The 16,890-nt window shown below is 34.8% G+C and overlaps 1 protein-coding gene across 1 annotated transcript in view; it reads right to left on the reverse strand.

The window, feature by feature from the left end:
• LOC149799882 (retinoblastoma-associated protein-like) overlaps positions 1-16,890 on the reverse strand; it is a 140,405-nt gene that overhangs the window by 109,952 nt on the left and 13,563 nt on the right. The window contains exons 3-4 of the mRNA XM_089959327.1: positions 10,358-10,419; positions 561-656 (exon numbers count right to left, since the gene is read on the reverse strand). Coding sequence (XP_089815453.1) covers positions 561-656; positions 10,358-10,419 — 158 coding nt within the window. The remainder of the gene's footprint in view (positions 1-560; positions 657-10,357; positions 10,420-16,890) is intronic.

Below are 16,890 nucleotides of genomic sequence, written 5' to 3' on the forward strand. Positions count from 1 at the left end.
ATGGTAATGGACATGAGTGCGACTATAGTGAAGGATGGCTTCAAAGGTTCAAGAAGTGTCATAGAATTTCGTGCATAAAGTGTGTGGGGAAAAACGGTCTACAGACCACAAAGGAGCTGCCGAGTATGTGGACAAATTTCAGAAGCTTGTAGTTGATGAGCACCTCAGTCCTGAGCAGGTGTATAATGCAGATGAAACTGCATTATACTGGTGATGCATAACCTCAGTTGGTCTGGTACAACTGTTAATCTGGCACTTTGGAAACAAAGGATGCCGGAAAATTGGTGGTTTACCTGTAATAGTTCATAACAGTTTAGTGACATGGTACTTTAAAAAGCTGGTCACTGCTGTTTTGTCTTGACATTTTTTATGTTTATAAGTTTTTTTGAGACACTGAAAATGATAAATCTTTTACATGCATACAAGTCTTGGGACACAAAATTGATTGATTTTTTTCATGTCCCAAGATTAACAAGATTTATGATAACCTCCAATAAGAGAAATGTAAAAGAAGATCATAAAATGCAGTACCTACAGTATGTTTTAAATTCTATTCTTACTTTAACTTTCCATGTTTCAAAAGCTCAGTTACAGTAATAACTGGAGGAGTCAGGTTACCATTTTGTAAATGTGGATCCTTGGGTCCATAAGGCATTCTACAGAAAAAAATGAAAGAAAAACAAAGTACTGAGAATGGCCTGGATGATTAGAGTAATATGGTTCATTAAAAATAATAAAGTAATCTGGTACATTAAGCACAATTAAAATAACATGGTACACTAAACATGACTAAAGTAACAAAAATAACCCTCTGTGTTCCTATTGGCTGACTGTCCCAGTTTTTCACTGTTGACTCTAGCACTTTTCCCCCAGGATAAAATTTAGGTTTTAAATCCTGAAACTGATTTCTGCATCTAAATGATCCAGTTTTGCCCAGTACTTGAAGTGCTCAGTACATTGTATGTGGCTGTGTGTACAGTCTAATGTCATATGCAAGTGTTTGTTAAACAGAAGCTCATTATATGTGGCTGTGTGTACAGTCAAGTGTCATATGCTATTGTTTAACAGAGGCTCATTATACGTAGCTGTGTGTACAGTCAAGTGTCATATGCTATTGTTTAACAGAGGCTCATTATACATAGCTGTGTGTACAGTCTACTGTCATATGCTAGTGTTTGTTAAACAGAAGCTCATTATATGTGGCTGTGTGTACAGTCTACTGTCCTATACTAGTGTTTGTCAAACACAGGCCCCGACAAGCATTTCAGACTTTAATTGCTCATAAATATTACTTATTATATATGTTCATGTGCTACTGTGAAAATAAAGATAGTCTGGATACATAATGTTTGTTAATTATTATTTTCCTGTTGTTTATTAAAACAATACATTCTAAACAGATCAAAATGTGACATTACTGGTCTAAATAAAAAATTAGAATAGCTTTTTCTTTATCATTGTAAGTATATAAAACTGGGTGTTTGATACAAACTTGAGTATTCTGATTTCTAACCTGTAAAAATTGTCTTGGTGATTGGAAAAATAATACAGAAAAATGTAATTTTTATCACCAATCTGTTACTTGAGATGTGTCTGTCCATCCAGTTATATGATGTGCAATGACTTATCCTGTTATAATACGCTTAGTAAATAAAATAGTAAGATGTTCATTGTGGAGTCATTTTATATTGTGTTTGAGTAAAGAAAACTTAAATACTTTTATATCTTCAACATTTGACAAATTATCGAAGTTTTAGACAAACTGTCTTTGTCTGTCCACTATCAAGGTTACTTGAGTAAAATTTAGGGATCTATTTTTACAAAAAACCCGAACAGTTGCACTTGACATTCAGTTTGCATACAGCACACTTGCTGTCCTATTGCAAAAAAAATCATGTAACCAATCAGAGTTTGTTTACAGCTGATCAGGATGCTTGCTAAGGGTGTCTGTACATACATACGTATTAATGATTAGCATACATAATGCAGAGGCTCACAGGATTTTAACATTAGGGGGCAATTTCCCCCTTGTCATAAAAAATAAGGGAGCAGTTGGGGAAAAAAAGGCCATAGTTCAATATTCACATAACACTTCCTGCTCCACTCTGTAAGACCCCAATTGAAATCAAAATCTTTAACACATTAACCTGTGGAGATTTTCGTCATTTTTGCCTGAAAATCGAGTAGGAAACACATTTTGAATGCTATTTCTAAACAGATCCGAAAACACCAAATCCCAGGTGATCTTTCAATAACATACTGCCTACTGTGTTAGAAGCATCGTTTTTCATTGACTATTTGGCTCGTGCATGAGCAGAAGGGTAAAAGTTCTTTTTTTATTTTATTCTTGCTAAACAGAGCCATTATTTTTGTATCGAGACCACTCTTTATTCCAAATGCCCATCTTATCCTACTGTTTGCAAATGCTCATCTATCTGTTTGCAGTTCATACCGGTTTGCCTTAGATCTGAGACCAAAAAGTCTCAAATCCGGACACAAAATTGGATTCCGACCACAGGAAAATTTTGGGTAGAAAAAAGTTGGGTCCAAAAATGAGGGTTTTTTAAATCTGTATTTGGTAGTGCAACTAGATATTCCAGATTATTTGGTATCAATGTAGAGCTACATCTATCTACCTTTCTATAATACCACCCACTTTAGTGTATCATACATGACCATGACGCTACAGAGCTCGGCAGTAGACTATTACCTCTTGCCACGTTAACTCGTCGCTAGGGGTTAATGTGTTAAAAGATGTTTGCTCTAGTTCTACAAGCATTAACCTGTTGTTTCTCACCTTAATCTGTTTCTTATCTGTGTATGAATATTTTTTCTTTACTGAGAAAACACTTTCTCAGTTTGCTGTCTGAAGGGGCATATACACAGCAAGCTGGAATAACTTACATTGTCTTTTCAGCTCCAAAAATAAGATTTTGCACTAACATAAGTTTTTCCAATGTTTAACTTTCTTGAATTAGCAATCTTCTGTCTACTATGCCAGATATAAGTTTCCATAATGCTGCATTAGGATTTTTAAGTCCATTAATGCCATAGTCTACTTGTTCAAACAGGTATTTTGATCAAATAAATAGTTTTACTTCTTAATTTCATTTTTAGATTATTATTTATTCGATTTATTGTAACCTTTCTGCTAGGGCTGTGGTTTTGTAGCACATGGTCCCACAGGGCTAAATTTTGAGAAGAAAAGAAATGAAAAGTGCAATCTACTTTAAAATTGTATATATTTTAATTTGTCAAGTAGCCTTTTCTACATTTAATTTTGTAATACCTCAGAAATGAGAGGCTGACCATCATGCTGTCTATTTCTGTCCATCCAGCATGTACATCAGACTTATATTTAATGCCATTTTCGGATTCAAAAGTATCTCCCTTAATAATTTCCCAATCTTAAAAAGCTGATATTCTTCGCAACTTTTAAAGGAAAATTGCCTTTATCAGTATGACCAGCCAGCAGATGAACATGCTGGGACGTAGCCATTCTGGGTCTTCCAGATAGCCCGTATTATAAGAGAACATTTGTAAAACCTCCTTGATGCAAGGTTCAAACTATGACAGAATGCTTATTACAGGGATCAATGTGCAAATCAAGCTGAGTTCAACAACCATTCATGTCAAGCCAAAGAAACCAGATGTATAATTAGTTACAAAAATATACACATCTTGACAAGCACTTTAAATGGTGAACTGCTGAATAAAATGGTATACTGTATATGTTGGGACACCGTTTTTGTTGGGACACCATAAATTAATTTTAAAAGTAATTTTTTTGTGCACTGTATGTTCTGGGACACATCGTTTTTTTAGAGTTGTAAGTTGCGGGACACCCTTTAAATCATTCGAAAATTACATGTCGGAAATTGCACTACAGCTGAAATTTTATTTAAAAAAATATAAAACTGTGTACTTGAGATAAAAGTCTTTAATCCACTGCAGCAGCATCAACACAACCCTTCTCCTGCACACGTATGATCTATTCTTTTGGTACATGAATATTTGTTTTAGCTTTCTCATACCGTGAAAAATTGTTAGAGGCAACACACCACCTGAAGTGGAAACTGCAAGGATAAAAGTCACATTTTTTTAAAAATCTGCACTAGTCTTGCTAATTCTCACACTTTTGACGCCCATCTTATCATCAGTCCATCCAGGAATGCGATCAAAGTATACTAGAGTTTCATCCATGTTAAAGATCATACTGTCAGCAAAATCATGTTTCTTTCCTAGCCTTCAAGAATTCGTCACGTTTTTATTTTCTCCAAATCTTCTGGATGATGCTGGGTCATCGATGTTCGCGCACAAAGCACTATATTGTGTAACTTTAAAAACTGTTCCATTGTTTCACTTTATTTTCAACATTTATGTGAATAGTGGTGAAAAGGAACCAAAGTTAGCTTCCATATCTCGACAGTCTTTGTATATTCAAAGCTAAAAAAATAAAAAAATCGGCACACTTAAAAGAATCCATAGTTGGCTTCCGAGGTCAGCTTGCTTTGCAATAAAATTACCTTTGTATTGATATCCTTTAAAAAAAATTCGGCTTCCGAGTCCAAAGTCGGTTGGCTTTGTAATAAAAATAACCTTTGTCTTTGATGTCCTGTCGGTAAGTTCAAAGAAGAAGTTTACTGCTGCTGCCAGTTGTGTTTATTTACCACCAGGGCTTCTATGTGCTTGACATCTGTAGTAATAATTAATACAAAGGTGCACTGGTGTCTGCAGGTAAATAGTAATGCACTCAAGTGAATGTGTTTTCAAATAATGATTTTTATTTGTGAGATACTGTCATACAATAGACCTGGATATAAATTAATCTTGGCTACTTTGCACCTAACACCATGCCATGCATGAATGGCAGTTGTCTTCAATATATCGGTTGATTATTTCCCTATCGTTTGTAAAATCATTTGCTTCTCTTCTGGCCTTCACAAATTCATCACATGATTTTATTTTCTCCAAATATTGCTGGGTCATAGACATCTGTGCACAAAGCACTATATTGTGTCACTTTAACATTTGCTCCAGTGTTTCAATTTATTTTCAAAATTCCCATGAATACAGTTCAAAATGAACCCAAGTTTACTTCCATATCTATCGTCTTTGTATATTCAAAAAAAAATTCTTTTTTAAAATCTGCTCACTTCACATAATCCATAGTTAGCTTCCGATATCGGCTTGCTTTGTAATAAAATAACCTTTGTATTGATATCCTTTACAAAAAAAGTAACCAAAGTCGGCTTCTGAGATCAGCTTGCTTTGTAATAAAAATAACCATTAGTCTTTGATGTTCTGTCGGTAGGTTCAAAGAATGAGTTAACTGCTTGCTGCCAGTTTTGTTTATTCACCACCAGGGCTTCTATGTGCTTACAATTAATACAAAGGAGCATTGATGTCTGCGGGTAAATAGTACGATAATTTTGTAACCCGAGCTGGTGAAAAGATTGTCACTTGTACAAGTGAATATGTTTTCAAATGACGATTTTTATTTGCAACATACTGTCATACAGTAGACATGGATTTAATTCAATCTTGACTATTTTCCACCCAACACAGTGTCATGCGTGTATGGCGTCTTCAAGATATTGGCTGACTAAATTCCTCTTGTTTGCGATTTTGCTGGCTCCAGTTTTCAGTCAGATAACATGTTCAAACCTTTGAGCACAACCACACACAATTGTTTCTCAATGTTCATGTCAATGAACAACATGGTGTGTGGTATTGGACATAATTGTTACAAGCTACAGTATGGAAGCCTACGCCACTTATACGGATTTCGTGGAAATATTTTATTCCTTAATGCTCATGTTGAAAAAAGGAATAAATGATAACAACACAAGGTTAGTTTCTTTGTTTTTATTATCAATTAAGTGTTTTATTTATCTATTTCATTGCAACATGCAGGGGGGGGGGGGGCAAGCACAAATGCAATACAAATTTATTTCGTTTCTTAAGTCTTGCGACATATGACCAAAGTGAAAAAATGTTTCACCATAAGTTCTGGGACAGGAAAAAAATTATTTTATCGTGTCCCAACATATGCGGTAAATACGGTACTATGCAGAGTTCATTTTCATATACATAACTTGAAACTAATTGTTGGGGGTTCTTGCACATAACCACTTTCACTTTCCAAGTAAACAAATTACCATATTTACTATACATATTGGGACACTATCAAATAATTGTTTGTATCCTGTCCCAGAAAATATGGAGACATTTTTTTCTTCACCAAGGCCATATGTCCCAAGACTTAAGAAACAAAATAAATAAGTGTTCAATTTGTGCCCCCCCTCCACATGTTGCAATAAAATAGATCAAAAAAATACTTATTTGATAATAAAACTAAAGAAACTAACCTTGTATTGTTATAATTTATTCCTTTTTTTCATCACGAGCATTAAAGAATAAAATATATATATACAAACTCTGTATAATGTAGCGTAGCCATACATACTGTACTGTATATTTGCTGGTAACATGTGACACATTGTAAAATTGACATGAACATTGAGAAACAAATCATGTTTGGTTGTACTCAAAAGTTTGAATAATGTTATCTGACTGAAAACTGAATCCAACAAAATAGAAAACAAGATGGAAATAATCAACTGACTTCTTATGATAAATGCCATTCACACATAACAGTGTAAGGTGCAAATTAACCAGTATTGAATTATATCCAGGTCAACTATAGGACAGTATCTCACAAATAAAAATCATTATTTGAAAATAACTTCACTTGAGTGCAAGTAACAATCTTTTCACTAGTATGGATTACAAAAATTATTATTAAAGCAAGTTATGGCTGTGTATACAATTTATCTGCAAACATAAATGCCCATTTATATTAATTGTAGCTACAGATGTCAAGCAAACAGAAGTCCAGATGATGAAAAAGCACAACTGGCAGTTCAATGTGTGAACTTATCAACAGGAGAACAGAAACAAAGGTTATTTTTATTACAAAGAAAGCCAACCTTGGATACTTTTAGGATACCAATACAATGGTTATTTTATTACAAAGCATGCTGACCTAAAAGCAGTCTTTGGATTCTTTTAAGTGTGCGGGTTTTTTAAAATATTTTTTGTTTTTATTTTTGGGGAATATACAAAGTCGGCCAAGATATGGAAGCTAACTTTGGTCCCTTTTCACCAGTATGCACGGGAATTTTGAAAGTAAACTGAAACAATGGAACAATTTTTAAAGTGACCTCAATATAGTGCTTGACGTGCACAGACACAGATGACCCAGCTTTGCCAAGAAGGTCTGGAGAAAATAAAATCATCTGATGATCAGAATAGACGATAGCTTCACTGACAATATGATCATTAACATGGATGAAATTCCGGTGTACTCTGATCTCATTCTGGATAGACTGACGATAAGATCGGGGTTAAAAGTGTGAGAATTAGCAGGACTGGTGCAGAGTTCCCAAAAATCTGACTTTTTTTAAGTCCTTACAGGTTCTGCTTCAGAAGATGTGTTGCCTCTAATGATAATTTTTCACTGCATGAGAAAGCTAAAAGGAATATTCATCTACCAAAAGAATGGACTGTACATGTGCAAGAGAAGTGTTGTGTTGACAAGATGATGCAGCAGTGGATTCAAGAGTTTTATCTCAAGCACACAATTTTATATTTTTAAAATTAAAGTTTCACTTTGAGTGCATTTTCTGATATGTAATTTTTGAATGATTTAATAGGTGTCCGACAACTTACAGTGCAAAAAAGTATGTGTTCCAGAACATACAATGCACAAAAAATTACTTTAGAAATTAATTTATGGTGCCCTATCAAATACAGTAAATACGATAGTACAAATTTTGAATGAATCCTGCAACTGTTCGCCCTAGGAGCATCTCCGTATAATGTACTAAGCACTTAAAGTACTGGGTAAAACCAGTTCAATTAGATGCACAAATCAATTTCTGGAACTTTATTATCATTATTTTTTGTTTTTATTTTATTTATTGGGCGGGTGGGGGGGGGGAGGAAGTGCTAGGGTCAGCAATATAAAATGGACAGTCATTTTTTTTTTGGCGGGGGGACCTAAAATAATAAGGTGCATTAAACACCAGGTAATATGGTACATTAAACAATTACGGTAATATGTAACATTAACAGGATTAAAGTAATATAGAACATTAACATGATAAAATATGGTACACTTAACACAATTAAAGTAATATGGTACAGTACACACATTATGGATTCAGCTAGTCAAAATTTGTTCGTGTGACGCTGAGAAGACATTTACAAGTAGTTTCGGTTCACAAAGATTCAGTGCTGCATGGGCAATTAAAGACATAATTTCAATAACTTCACGTGGTTCGCCTAATTGGTTAAACCCTGAACAAATACACATTTGGTTGGTGTTCTTTGGCAACAAAATGTTCACATCAACTTGTAACAATTATCGTAATCAATATGATAAACAATACTGTAATGTATATCTATATTGTGTGTTTATTGTTGTTGTTGTTGTATGGTTTAACGCCATTTTTCAGCATGCGATAGGCTATACATGGCGGCCAGTATTAATGGTGGAGGAAGAACCCGGGAAAACCCCGGAAAGAACCACCGACCCACAAGAAGCTACTGGCAAGCTTTCTCACATACCTACATAGGCTGAATCCGAGACTCGAACCCATGCAGACAGAGGTGAGATGGCAGTGATCCGTAACGGAGAGCGCTTTAGACCACTCGGGGCCCCTATGGTGTGTTTAACTTTCCTCCATGACTGTAGATTGCAAGAGTCATTTATAAGCAACATGTTAAATAGCTAATTTTTTCCATGTTTGATAAAAATTTGAGATGATATTTGTGCCTAAAAACTGATTAAAAAAAAAAAAACTATGCTGGCCAAACAAAAGGGTATGAATATATGATGCAGTATATATAAAAATGACATCTGAATGTAAATGCATCTGTATAATAATAATATAAATAATGATAATAATAATAATAATCTTTATTTGAAACATAGGCCACTAACACAAATTATATGCATGTATTAAAATAATAGTACAACCACACAAGAATTCTTGGATGAACACACCGACTCTCCAACTTCTATCCGTTTTGCTGGATAAATAGTGAAATTATGTAGGATATTAATATTGTTATTGATTTTCTGGATAAAGTTATAAAAATTGATGTAATTTGCTTTACAATATATCAAGGTACCTTTCTCATGTTACGATACATGGGACATATACCTGCACAAAAGAGCAGTCTTTTAACATACTGGATAATTTTATACCTATTTATATTTGCCATTATGGGAAAGGTTCCATTTCTGACCATGCATAGCAAGCTAACACTGTGTAAAAAGTTCAAACAATATATATAGTATTGACAATCCAGATCATTTCTGCTTTAATAGCATCATAATCTATCCACTGAATTTAACTTGCCATTTAGTTCTTGCTGAGTTGAATTAATCTTACCATTTATTTCTTGCCTAGTTGAATTAATCTTGGCATTTAGTTCTTGCTGAGTTGAATTAATCTTGCCATTTAGTTCTTGCCCAGTTGAATTAATCTTGCCATTTAGTTCTTGCTGAATTGAATTTAACTTGCCATTTAGTTCTTGCTGAATTGAATTTAATTTGCCATTTAGTTCTTGCTGAATTGAATTTAACTTGCCATTTAGTTCTTGCTGAATTGAATTTAACTTGCCATTTAGTTCTTACTGAGTTGAATTTAATTTGCCATTTAGTTCTTGTTGAAAACAATCTTTACAATGCTGTTTAAACATAATGAAAGAGTTCCTCATCACCCACCCCTTGATAAAACCAAACTTCTCCCATTCCAGATGAAAAAAGATTTTTAATTTTATTCACCCAACAAGCAGCGTTTGCCCCATGTAAATTCTACATTGTAACTTTGTTTTGTGAATCTATCATCTGTCAGCTTTATAATTTGAACCAATACTTAAGAATTCGTCTATATCTTAAATAATAATAATAATAATAATAAATAATACTAATAATATCTTTATTTAAAGAGGGTAACTCAATTGGTTTAATACAACTAATTACCTTCTACTAAAAAATCTGTGAATACTGAAGCACAATATGAAAGTTAACACAAGATCCAAAATTCTTGTAAAGCGTTTCATTTAAAGAGCTCTGTCAAACAATGCCCACATATGCTGGCAGAAAGGCTGGTCAAACGGGCTTAAATAAAGTTTGACAAATCCCTTATTCAAGTCCAAAACTAGTGGGGTTGGGGTCAGAAGCCCCTTGATTTCTTAAAAATATCAGACTGATATTTTTTCCTTGTACTAACAATAAGATAAGCTGTCAATATCTCAGCTAAGGTGATCAAAAATGTGTTACCTGGTATCTATGATAGCTGTAAACACCATACATGTTAGCAATTCAGACTTGGGATCTTCAATCTGAAACAACAGAAAATTTGTTTACAAAGCTGTACAATAACACATTTTGGGGCTCAACTAATTGAGAAGCCACAAAATGTTCACTTGTCTATTGTGATGGGTGCATCTGCATGTTTTACACATACATTCTGACTAAAACTGTGAAGCAATTAGTCAACAGCTAATAGCCTATTGTTCCAGCCATTAGCAGAGTCAATATTTTATAATGGCACACTCAATCAATATCAGTTGTGATAATGGTCCAAGTTCCTGATGTTCTTTACATGTTTGAAGTGGTAGTGCATGATCACTATGAGAACACTCAAGCAGACCGATATAATCAAACATAACCTGAATTAGTTAGGTCACAAAACCATTTGACATATTCAAAAAGGCACGATTAATATCTTAATAGTTATTACTCAGTCAAGCAGCATAAATTTTATTTAATGGCATTCATTAATTTTTTTAAACACACAACAAGTTCTAAACCTGGGAGTAAACTACTTGTTTTAGTTAGACTCTTACACTGGTCTACATATTTTAGAAGTGATCTGCTTCAGAGATAAAATGTGCTATTTATTATGGATTTATTATGGATTTTGATGTGCTGAATTCAAATATGACAACTAATTGGCTACTGTTTACAAGAAAGTTAAGTTTTTAGATTTTATGTCTATGTATATTGTGTAGACAGCCGAGTTTTAATTACAAATTGTAAACCTTGCTTTTTTTCATGGTTGCTTTACATAATAATATTTCACCTGTCCTGTTTATGTAACACTTTAAAAACACAGCAAAAGGGAGATATAAATAAAATGTATTATGAAACAAAAGGCAAACAACTATTATGTAAATATAAGTACATAGTTTAGTCCTACTTCAGTGTCTACTCATTCTTCTTGACTTGTCTCTTGTATTCATTAAATGGAACATCTCTTGTCACAATGCAGAGCAATAGCTTGCAAGAACTTATGGGCTCCATTTGCCCTGAATGCAGTTCTCCATTGTTGCAATGTTATGGTGAAATAGCTCACCATGCTCATCACTCACTGATCTGCAGTTATTTGGAAAAAAATAAAGATGAGAGTGCAAAAAATGTATCTTTAGTGACATGTTGCAACCAAGGCTTTTCTATGCTTTGCGGAGGTTTACCACCAACTCCCTGTAGTTGTCTGCCTTTTTGTTTCCGAGAAAATGTGTTGCCACTAACTGGAAGGCTTTCCATGCCATCTTTTCCTTGCCACGCAGTGCATGGTCAAATGCATCATCTCAGTGAAGTTCAAGAATCTGAGGACCAACTAAGACACCTTCCTTTATCTTAGCTTTACTTGACCTTGGAAATTTTCCCTAGAGATACTTGAAGGACACACAGAACCAATGATATGGAAAAATATGAACCAGCCTGGAAATGTGTGAAAATAAAATATAGTATATATGGGTTTGGCTGACCAGGATTGGTTAATAATGTAAGTTATGTTTAAGGAAAAGATTATTTTGAGAGCTTCTCCAAGTTGTAAGTGAAAAAACAGAGACATTGTTTACTGATGGAATTTCAGTTCTATAACAGTCTTGAGTTTGGAAAACTCAGTACTAAAATTAGCATCTGACTCTTTGATGCAGAATTGAAAACACGTTTCAAACATGCGCAGATCCAGAAAATGCTGCAGCTCATATCCTTTCCTCAACAAAGAAGCTGACATCCAGGTTTCATCTATACTGATAAATAAAGGGTTTGTTCATGATCACTCAGAAATTTTAAGTTACTGAATTTTTATTATCATGGTGTTTGCATAGGTTTACAATGGGAAATGAATTAGTACCGTTGAGTCCTACAGACAGCCACAGCAACAGAGTGACTCCACATAAGCAAGTGCAATTAACTTTACTACAAATGCAATCATATGATTCTATTTGTGCATCATCATCATCATCATCATCATCATCATCATTGGCGACTCGGTCTCGAAAGACCATGCGAATAGCGCCCTTGGGGTGTTGCCTGTCTCTGTTGGCAACGTCTGCTGTGGCTGTGCAGGCCTATACGTGAGTGACAGTCCCTACTGCAGTTGGTGCAGACATACTGGGAAGTCTGCATTACTGTGGTTGCTGTTGCGTTCTTCTTTCTCTTACGTTTCTCTGCCACCAACTGGCCTCTCCTCGCATCAGCGACTGATATGCCATTGTTTACCATCAGTCTCCAGGTGCCTCGGTCCTCAGCCAGCTCTTCCCAGCCATCGGGTGAAATGTTGCATGCCTTCATGTCCCTCTTGCACACATCTTTGAAACGGAGTGAGGGGCATCCGACTCTTCTCATGCCAGTGGCCAGCTGTCCATATAAGATGTCCTTTGGCAGCCTTCCATCCTCCATGCGTTGGACGTGACCCAGCCATCGAAGGCGGCGTTTAATTAGCAGGGAGTACATGCTGGGGGTTCTTGCACGCTGCAGGATCTCGCTGTGTGGAACACGGTCTTGCCAGCTGATTTTCAGGATGCGTTTTAGGCACCGTATATGGAAGGAGTTGAGCCGGCGTTCTTGCCTCATGTAGGTACTCCACGTCTCACTTCCATATAGAAGGGTGCTGAGAACGCAGGCCTGGTAGACTCGGACCTTGGTGTGCTCTGTCAGCGCGTTGTTTTCCCACACCCACTTTGTGTATTTGTGCATAACAAACAAAATTAATACTTTTTGTAAACCACAGAGTGACTTTCGGTAGGATATTAAACACATTCAGATACATCAACTGTTGACATGAAGGGGGAATGGGGAACAGTGTGTAGATTTGATTATGTTAGGTGAAGTGTTCTGCACTTTGGTTTATATCTAAGCAATACATACATAACATTTATACAATTTACCATTTATAGAGTAATTATAGTAAGCTATATGATATTTCCTAGTTGTGTTTTGAAACAATGCTTCAGATATGATCACTTAGCTCTCTTCCACCTTGCTTAATGGTGATGACCTCTCACGACTTCGCATCAAACTAATTCCTTTCAGTGAATGCTTTGAAAGTTAATATTTTGCATTTTAATGGATTTGTGTCTACCTTACATTAGTTTTAAATTATGTGTCTTCTGGGAAGAATTTTAGGTAATTTTTGTCATTTAAATCTCTTTTTCTGTAATAATACATGTACATATACCTTGACCGTTTACTCACTAATTACATAATATGACAAGGCTGGTAATCTGTTTCAGTATTAATTTGAAAAGCAATAAATAGTCATATTAAAAAAGATGATTCTTATGAAACAGTTCTATTTTAATATTTTTTTCTTGATTTTTTTAAAATAAAGCTCAAATGTTTAAATGTTGCCTGAAATGCACCATTGCTCTTTGGTGAACATGAACTTGCAATATAATCTAATATTCACTAATGTAATCTTTGTCAAGCAGAACTAATGCACATTGCTTAATTATGTATTGAACTACTACTATTCCTAGGGCTGTCAAGAAAATTAAGGGTAGATATAGGACACAGTAGTAATATGAAAAAATGGGAACCAGCCTGGAAATAGGTGAACATAAAGTATATATGGGTTTGGCTGACCAGGATTGGTTAATAATGTCAGTTATGTTTTAGGAAAAAGAATCTTTTGAGAGCTTATGCTAGGTCTAAGTGATTTTTATATATAGATACATTGTTTTATTGATGGACTTTCAGTGCTTTAACAGTCCAGAGTTTGGAACACTCATTACAAAAATGAACACCCGACACTTTGATGCAAAATTGAAAGCACACATTTCAAACACGCAGGTCAAAAAAATGCTGCAGCTCATATCCTTTCCTCTACACAGAAGCTGACATCCAGGTTTCATCTATACTGATAAATATAGGTTTGATCATGAGCGCTCAGAAATTTTAAGTTATTGAATTTTTATTATCATGGTGTTTGCATAGGTTTACAATGGGAAACGAATTAGTACTCTGAGTCCTACAGTCAGCCACAGCAATTGAGTGACTCCACATAAGCAAGTGCAATTAACTTCACTACAAATGCAATCATATGGTTCTATTTGTGCATAACAAGCAAAATTAATACTTTCTGCAAACCACATAGTGACTTTCAGCGGGATATTAAACACTATGTTAGGTGGAGTGTTCTGCACTTTGGTTTATATCTAAGCAATACATATATAAAATTTATATAATTTACCATTTATAGAGTAATTATAGTAAGCTATATGATATTTCCAAGTTGTGTTTTGAAACAATGCTTCAGATACGATCACTTAGCTCTCTTCCACCATGCTTAATGGTGATGACCTCTCATGACTTTCCATCCCAATAATTCCTTTCAATGAATGCATTGAAAGTTAATAGTTTGCATTTTAATGGATTTATGTCTACCTTACATTAGTTTTAAATTATGTGTCTTCTGGGAGGAATTTTAGGTAATTTTTGTCATTTAAATCTCTTTTTCTGTAAGAATACATGTACATATACCTTGACCGTTTACTTGTTAATTACGTAATATGACAAGGCTGGTAATCTGTTTCAGTATTAATTTGAAAAGCAATAAATAGTCATATTAAAAAAGACGATTCTTATGAGAGTTTTATTTTAATATTTTTTCCCCTGATTTCTTTTAAATAAAGCTCAAATGTTTAAATGTTGCCTGAGATGCACCATTGTTCTTTGGTGAACATGAACTTGCAATATAATTTATTCACTAATGTAATCTTTGTCAAGCAGAACTAAAGCACATTGCTTAATTATGTATTGAACTACAACTATTCCTAGGACTGTCAAGAAAATCAAGGGTATATATAGGACACAGTAGTAATATGAAAAAATGGGAACCAGCCTGGAAATAGGTGAACATAAAGTATATATGGGTTTGGCTGACCAGGATTGGTTAATAATGTTAGTTATGTTTTAGGAAAAAGAATCTTTTGAGACCTTATGCTAGGTCTAAGTGATTTTTTATATAGATACATTGTTTTATTGATGGACTTTCAGTGCTTTAACAGTCTTCAATTTGGAACACTCATTACAAAAATGAACACCCTACTCTTTGGTGCGGAATTGAAAGCACATGTTTCAAACACACCCAGGTCAAAAAAATGCTGCAGCTCATATCCTTTCCTCTACAAAGAAGCTGACATCCAGGTTTCATCTATACTGATAAATATAGGTTTGATCATGAGCACTCAGAAATTTTAAGTTATTGAATTTTTAATATCATGGTGCTTGCATAGGTTTACTATGGGAACTGGATTAGTACCATAAGTCATGAAAGCTGCTTGTGTTCTGTCCATGGCCTTGACAATGTTCAACAGACCCAGCTTGATGTGCAAGGGTGGTAAGATAATCTTCCTTGATTCAACAAGTGCTGGATGCTGAAAACATTTCCTCCCAGTCTCCAATGACTGTCATAATGGCCAATCTCTCTTGATGTAGTGGGAATCTCTCGCACAGTGATCCCATTTGCAGAGAAAACAACAGTAATTTGTGCATCCAGTCTGCAGATCAAGCAAGACAGCAAGAACCTTCAAATCGCCACAAAGCTGCCACTGATGTTGGTCATAGTTTATGCACGTCAAAAGTTTTTTCATGTTTTCATAGGTTTCCTTCATATGAACAGCATGACCAACTGGATTTGATGGCAAAACACTGCCAATATGCAGCAAAACAGATTTAAGACTTGTCTCCAATGGATCAAAGAGCAGTCTCCACCCATCTGGATCATGAACAATGTTGAGTGCTGCCATCACACCATTGATCTTGTTGCAGGCTACAAGATCACCTTCCATGAAGAAGAATGGGACAATATCCTTCTGACAGTCACGGAACACGGAAACTGTAACATCACCTGCCAGGAGATTCCACTTCTGTTGGCTGAATATTCCGTTAATTCACATCAGAATGCTCCACCGATGTTTTGTAATTAAGGATTACAGTGCTGAAAATTTATTTTATAATGTCTTGCTAAAAAAGGTAATTTACTGATAGCAGTGAAAAACAGGCAATCACTCAAATATCAACATTCTAGACAAACCCCACATCCCACAGAAACAGATTCACAAATAATGTACGAGTGGAAAATACCAACTTCACGTGTCAGTGGAAAATAACTGTTTTAATTAATATATTAACATACTTTTTGTGCAAGCTTACAGACCTGAGACAGTTAATATGTGACTAACCCCACCTTCATAGCTCAGACATCAGTTAGTGCATATTACCTTTATGATGTAGACAATTTTTAAAATCAATATTTTCACAAAATATTTGCAAAAGTATCAGAAGTTATTTATTTATTTGACTTAGCTTTGCAATAAATAGTTTCTCTTGTACATAATTCTGGAATCAATTACAACTGTTAACTCAAAGCAAAAACAATACCTTCCCTATTTGGAATACCTTGGATTCTAGCTTTGCATTTGTCTTACTTTTCACCACACAAATTTTGACACCTCCCACATTTTGGAAAAATGTAATTAAAATCAATAGTAATCTATCCAAATTAATCATGTGTTGTC

Source organism: Sinohyriopsis cumingii, chromosome 5, assembly GCF_028554795.1.
Source record: "Sinohyriopsis cumingii isolate HCF-2022 chromosome 5, ASM2855479v2, whole genome shotgun sequence".
NCBI lineage: Eukaryota > Metazoa > Mollusca > Bivalvia > Unionida > Unionidae > Sinohyriopsis > Sinohyriopsis cumingii.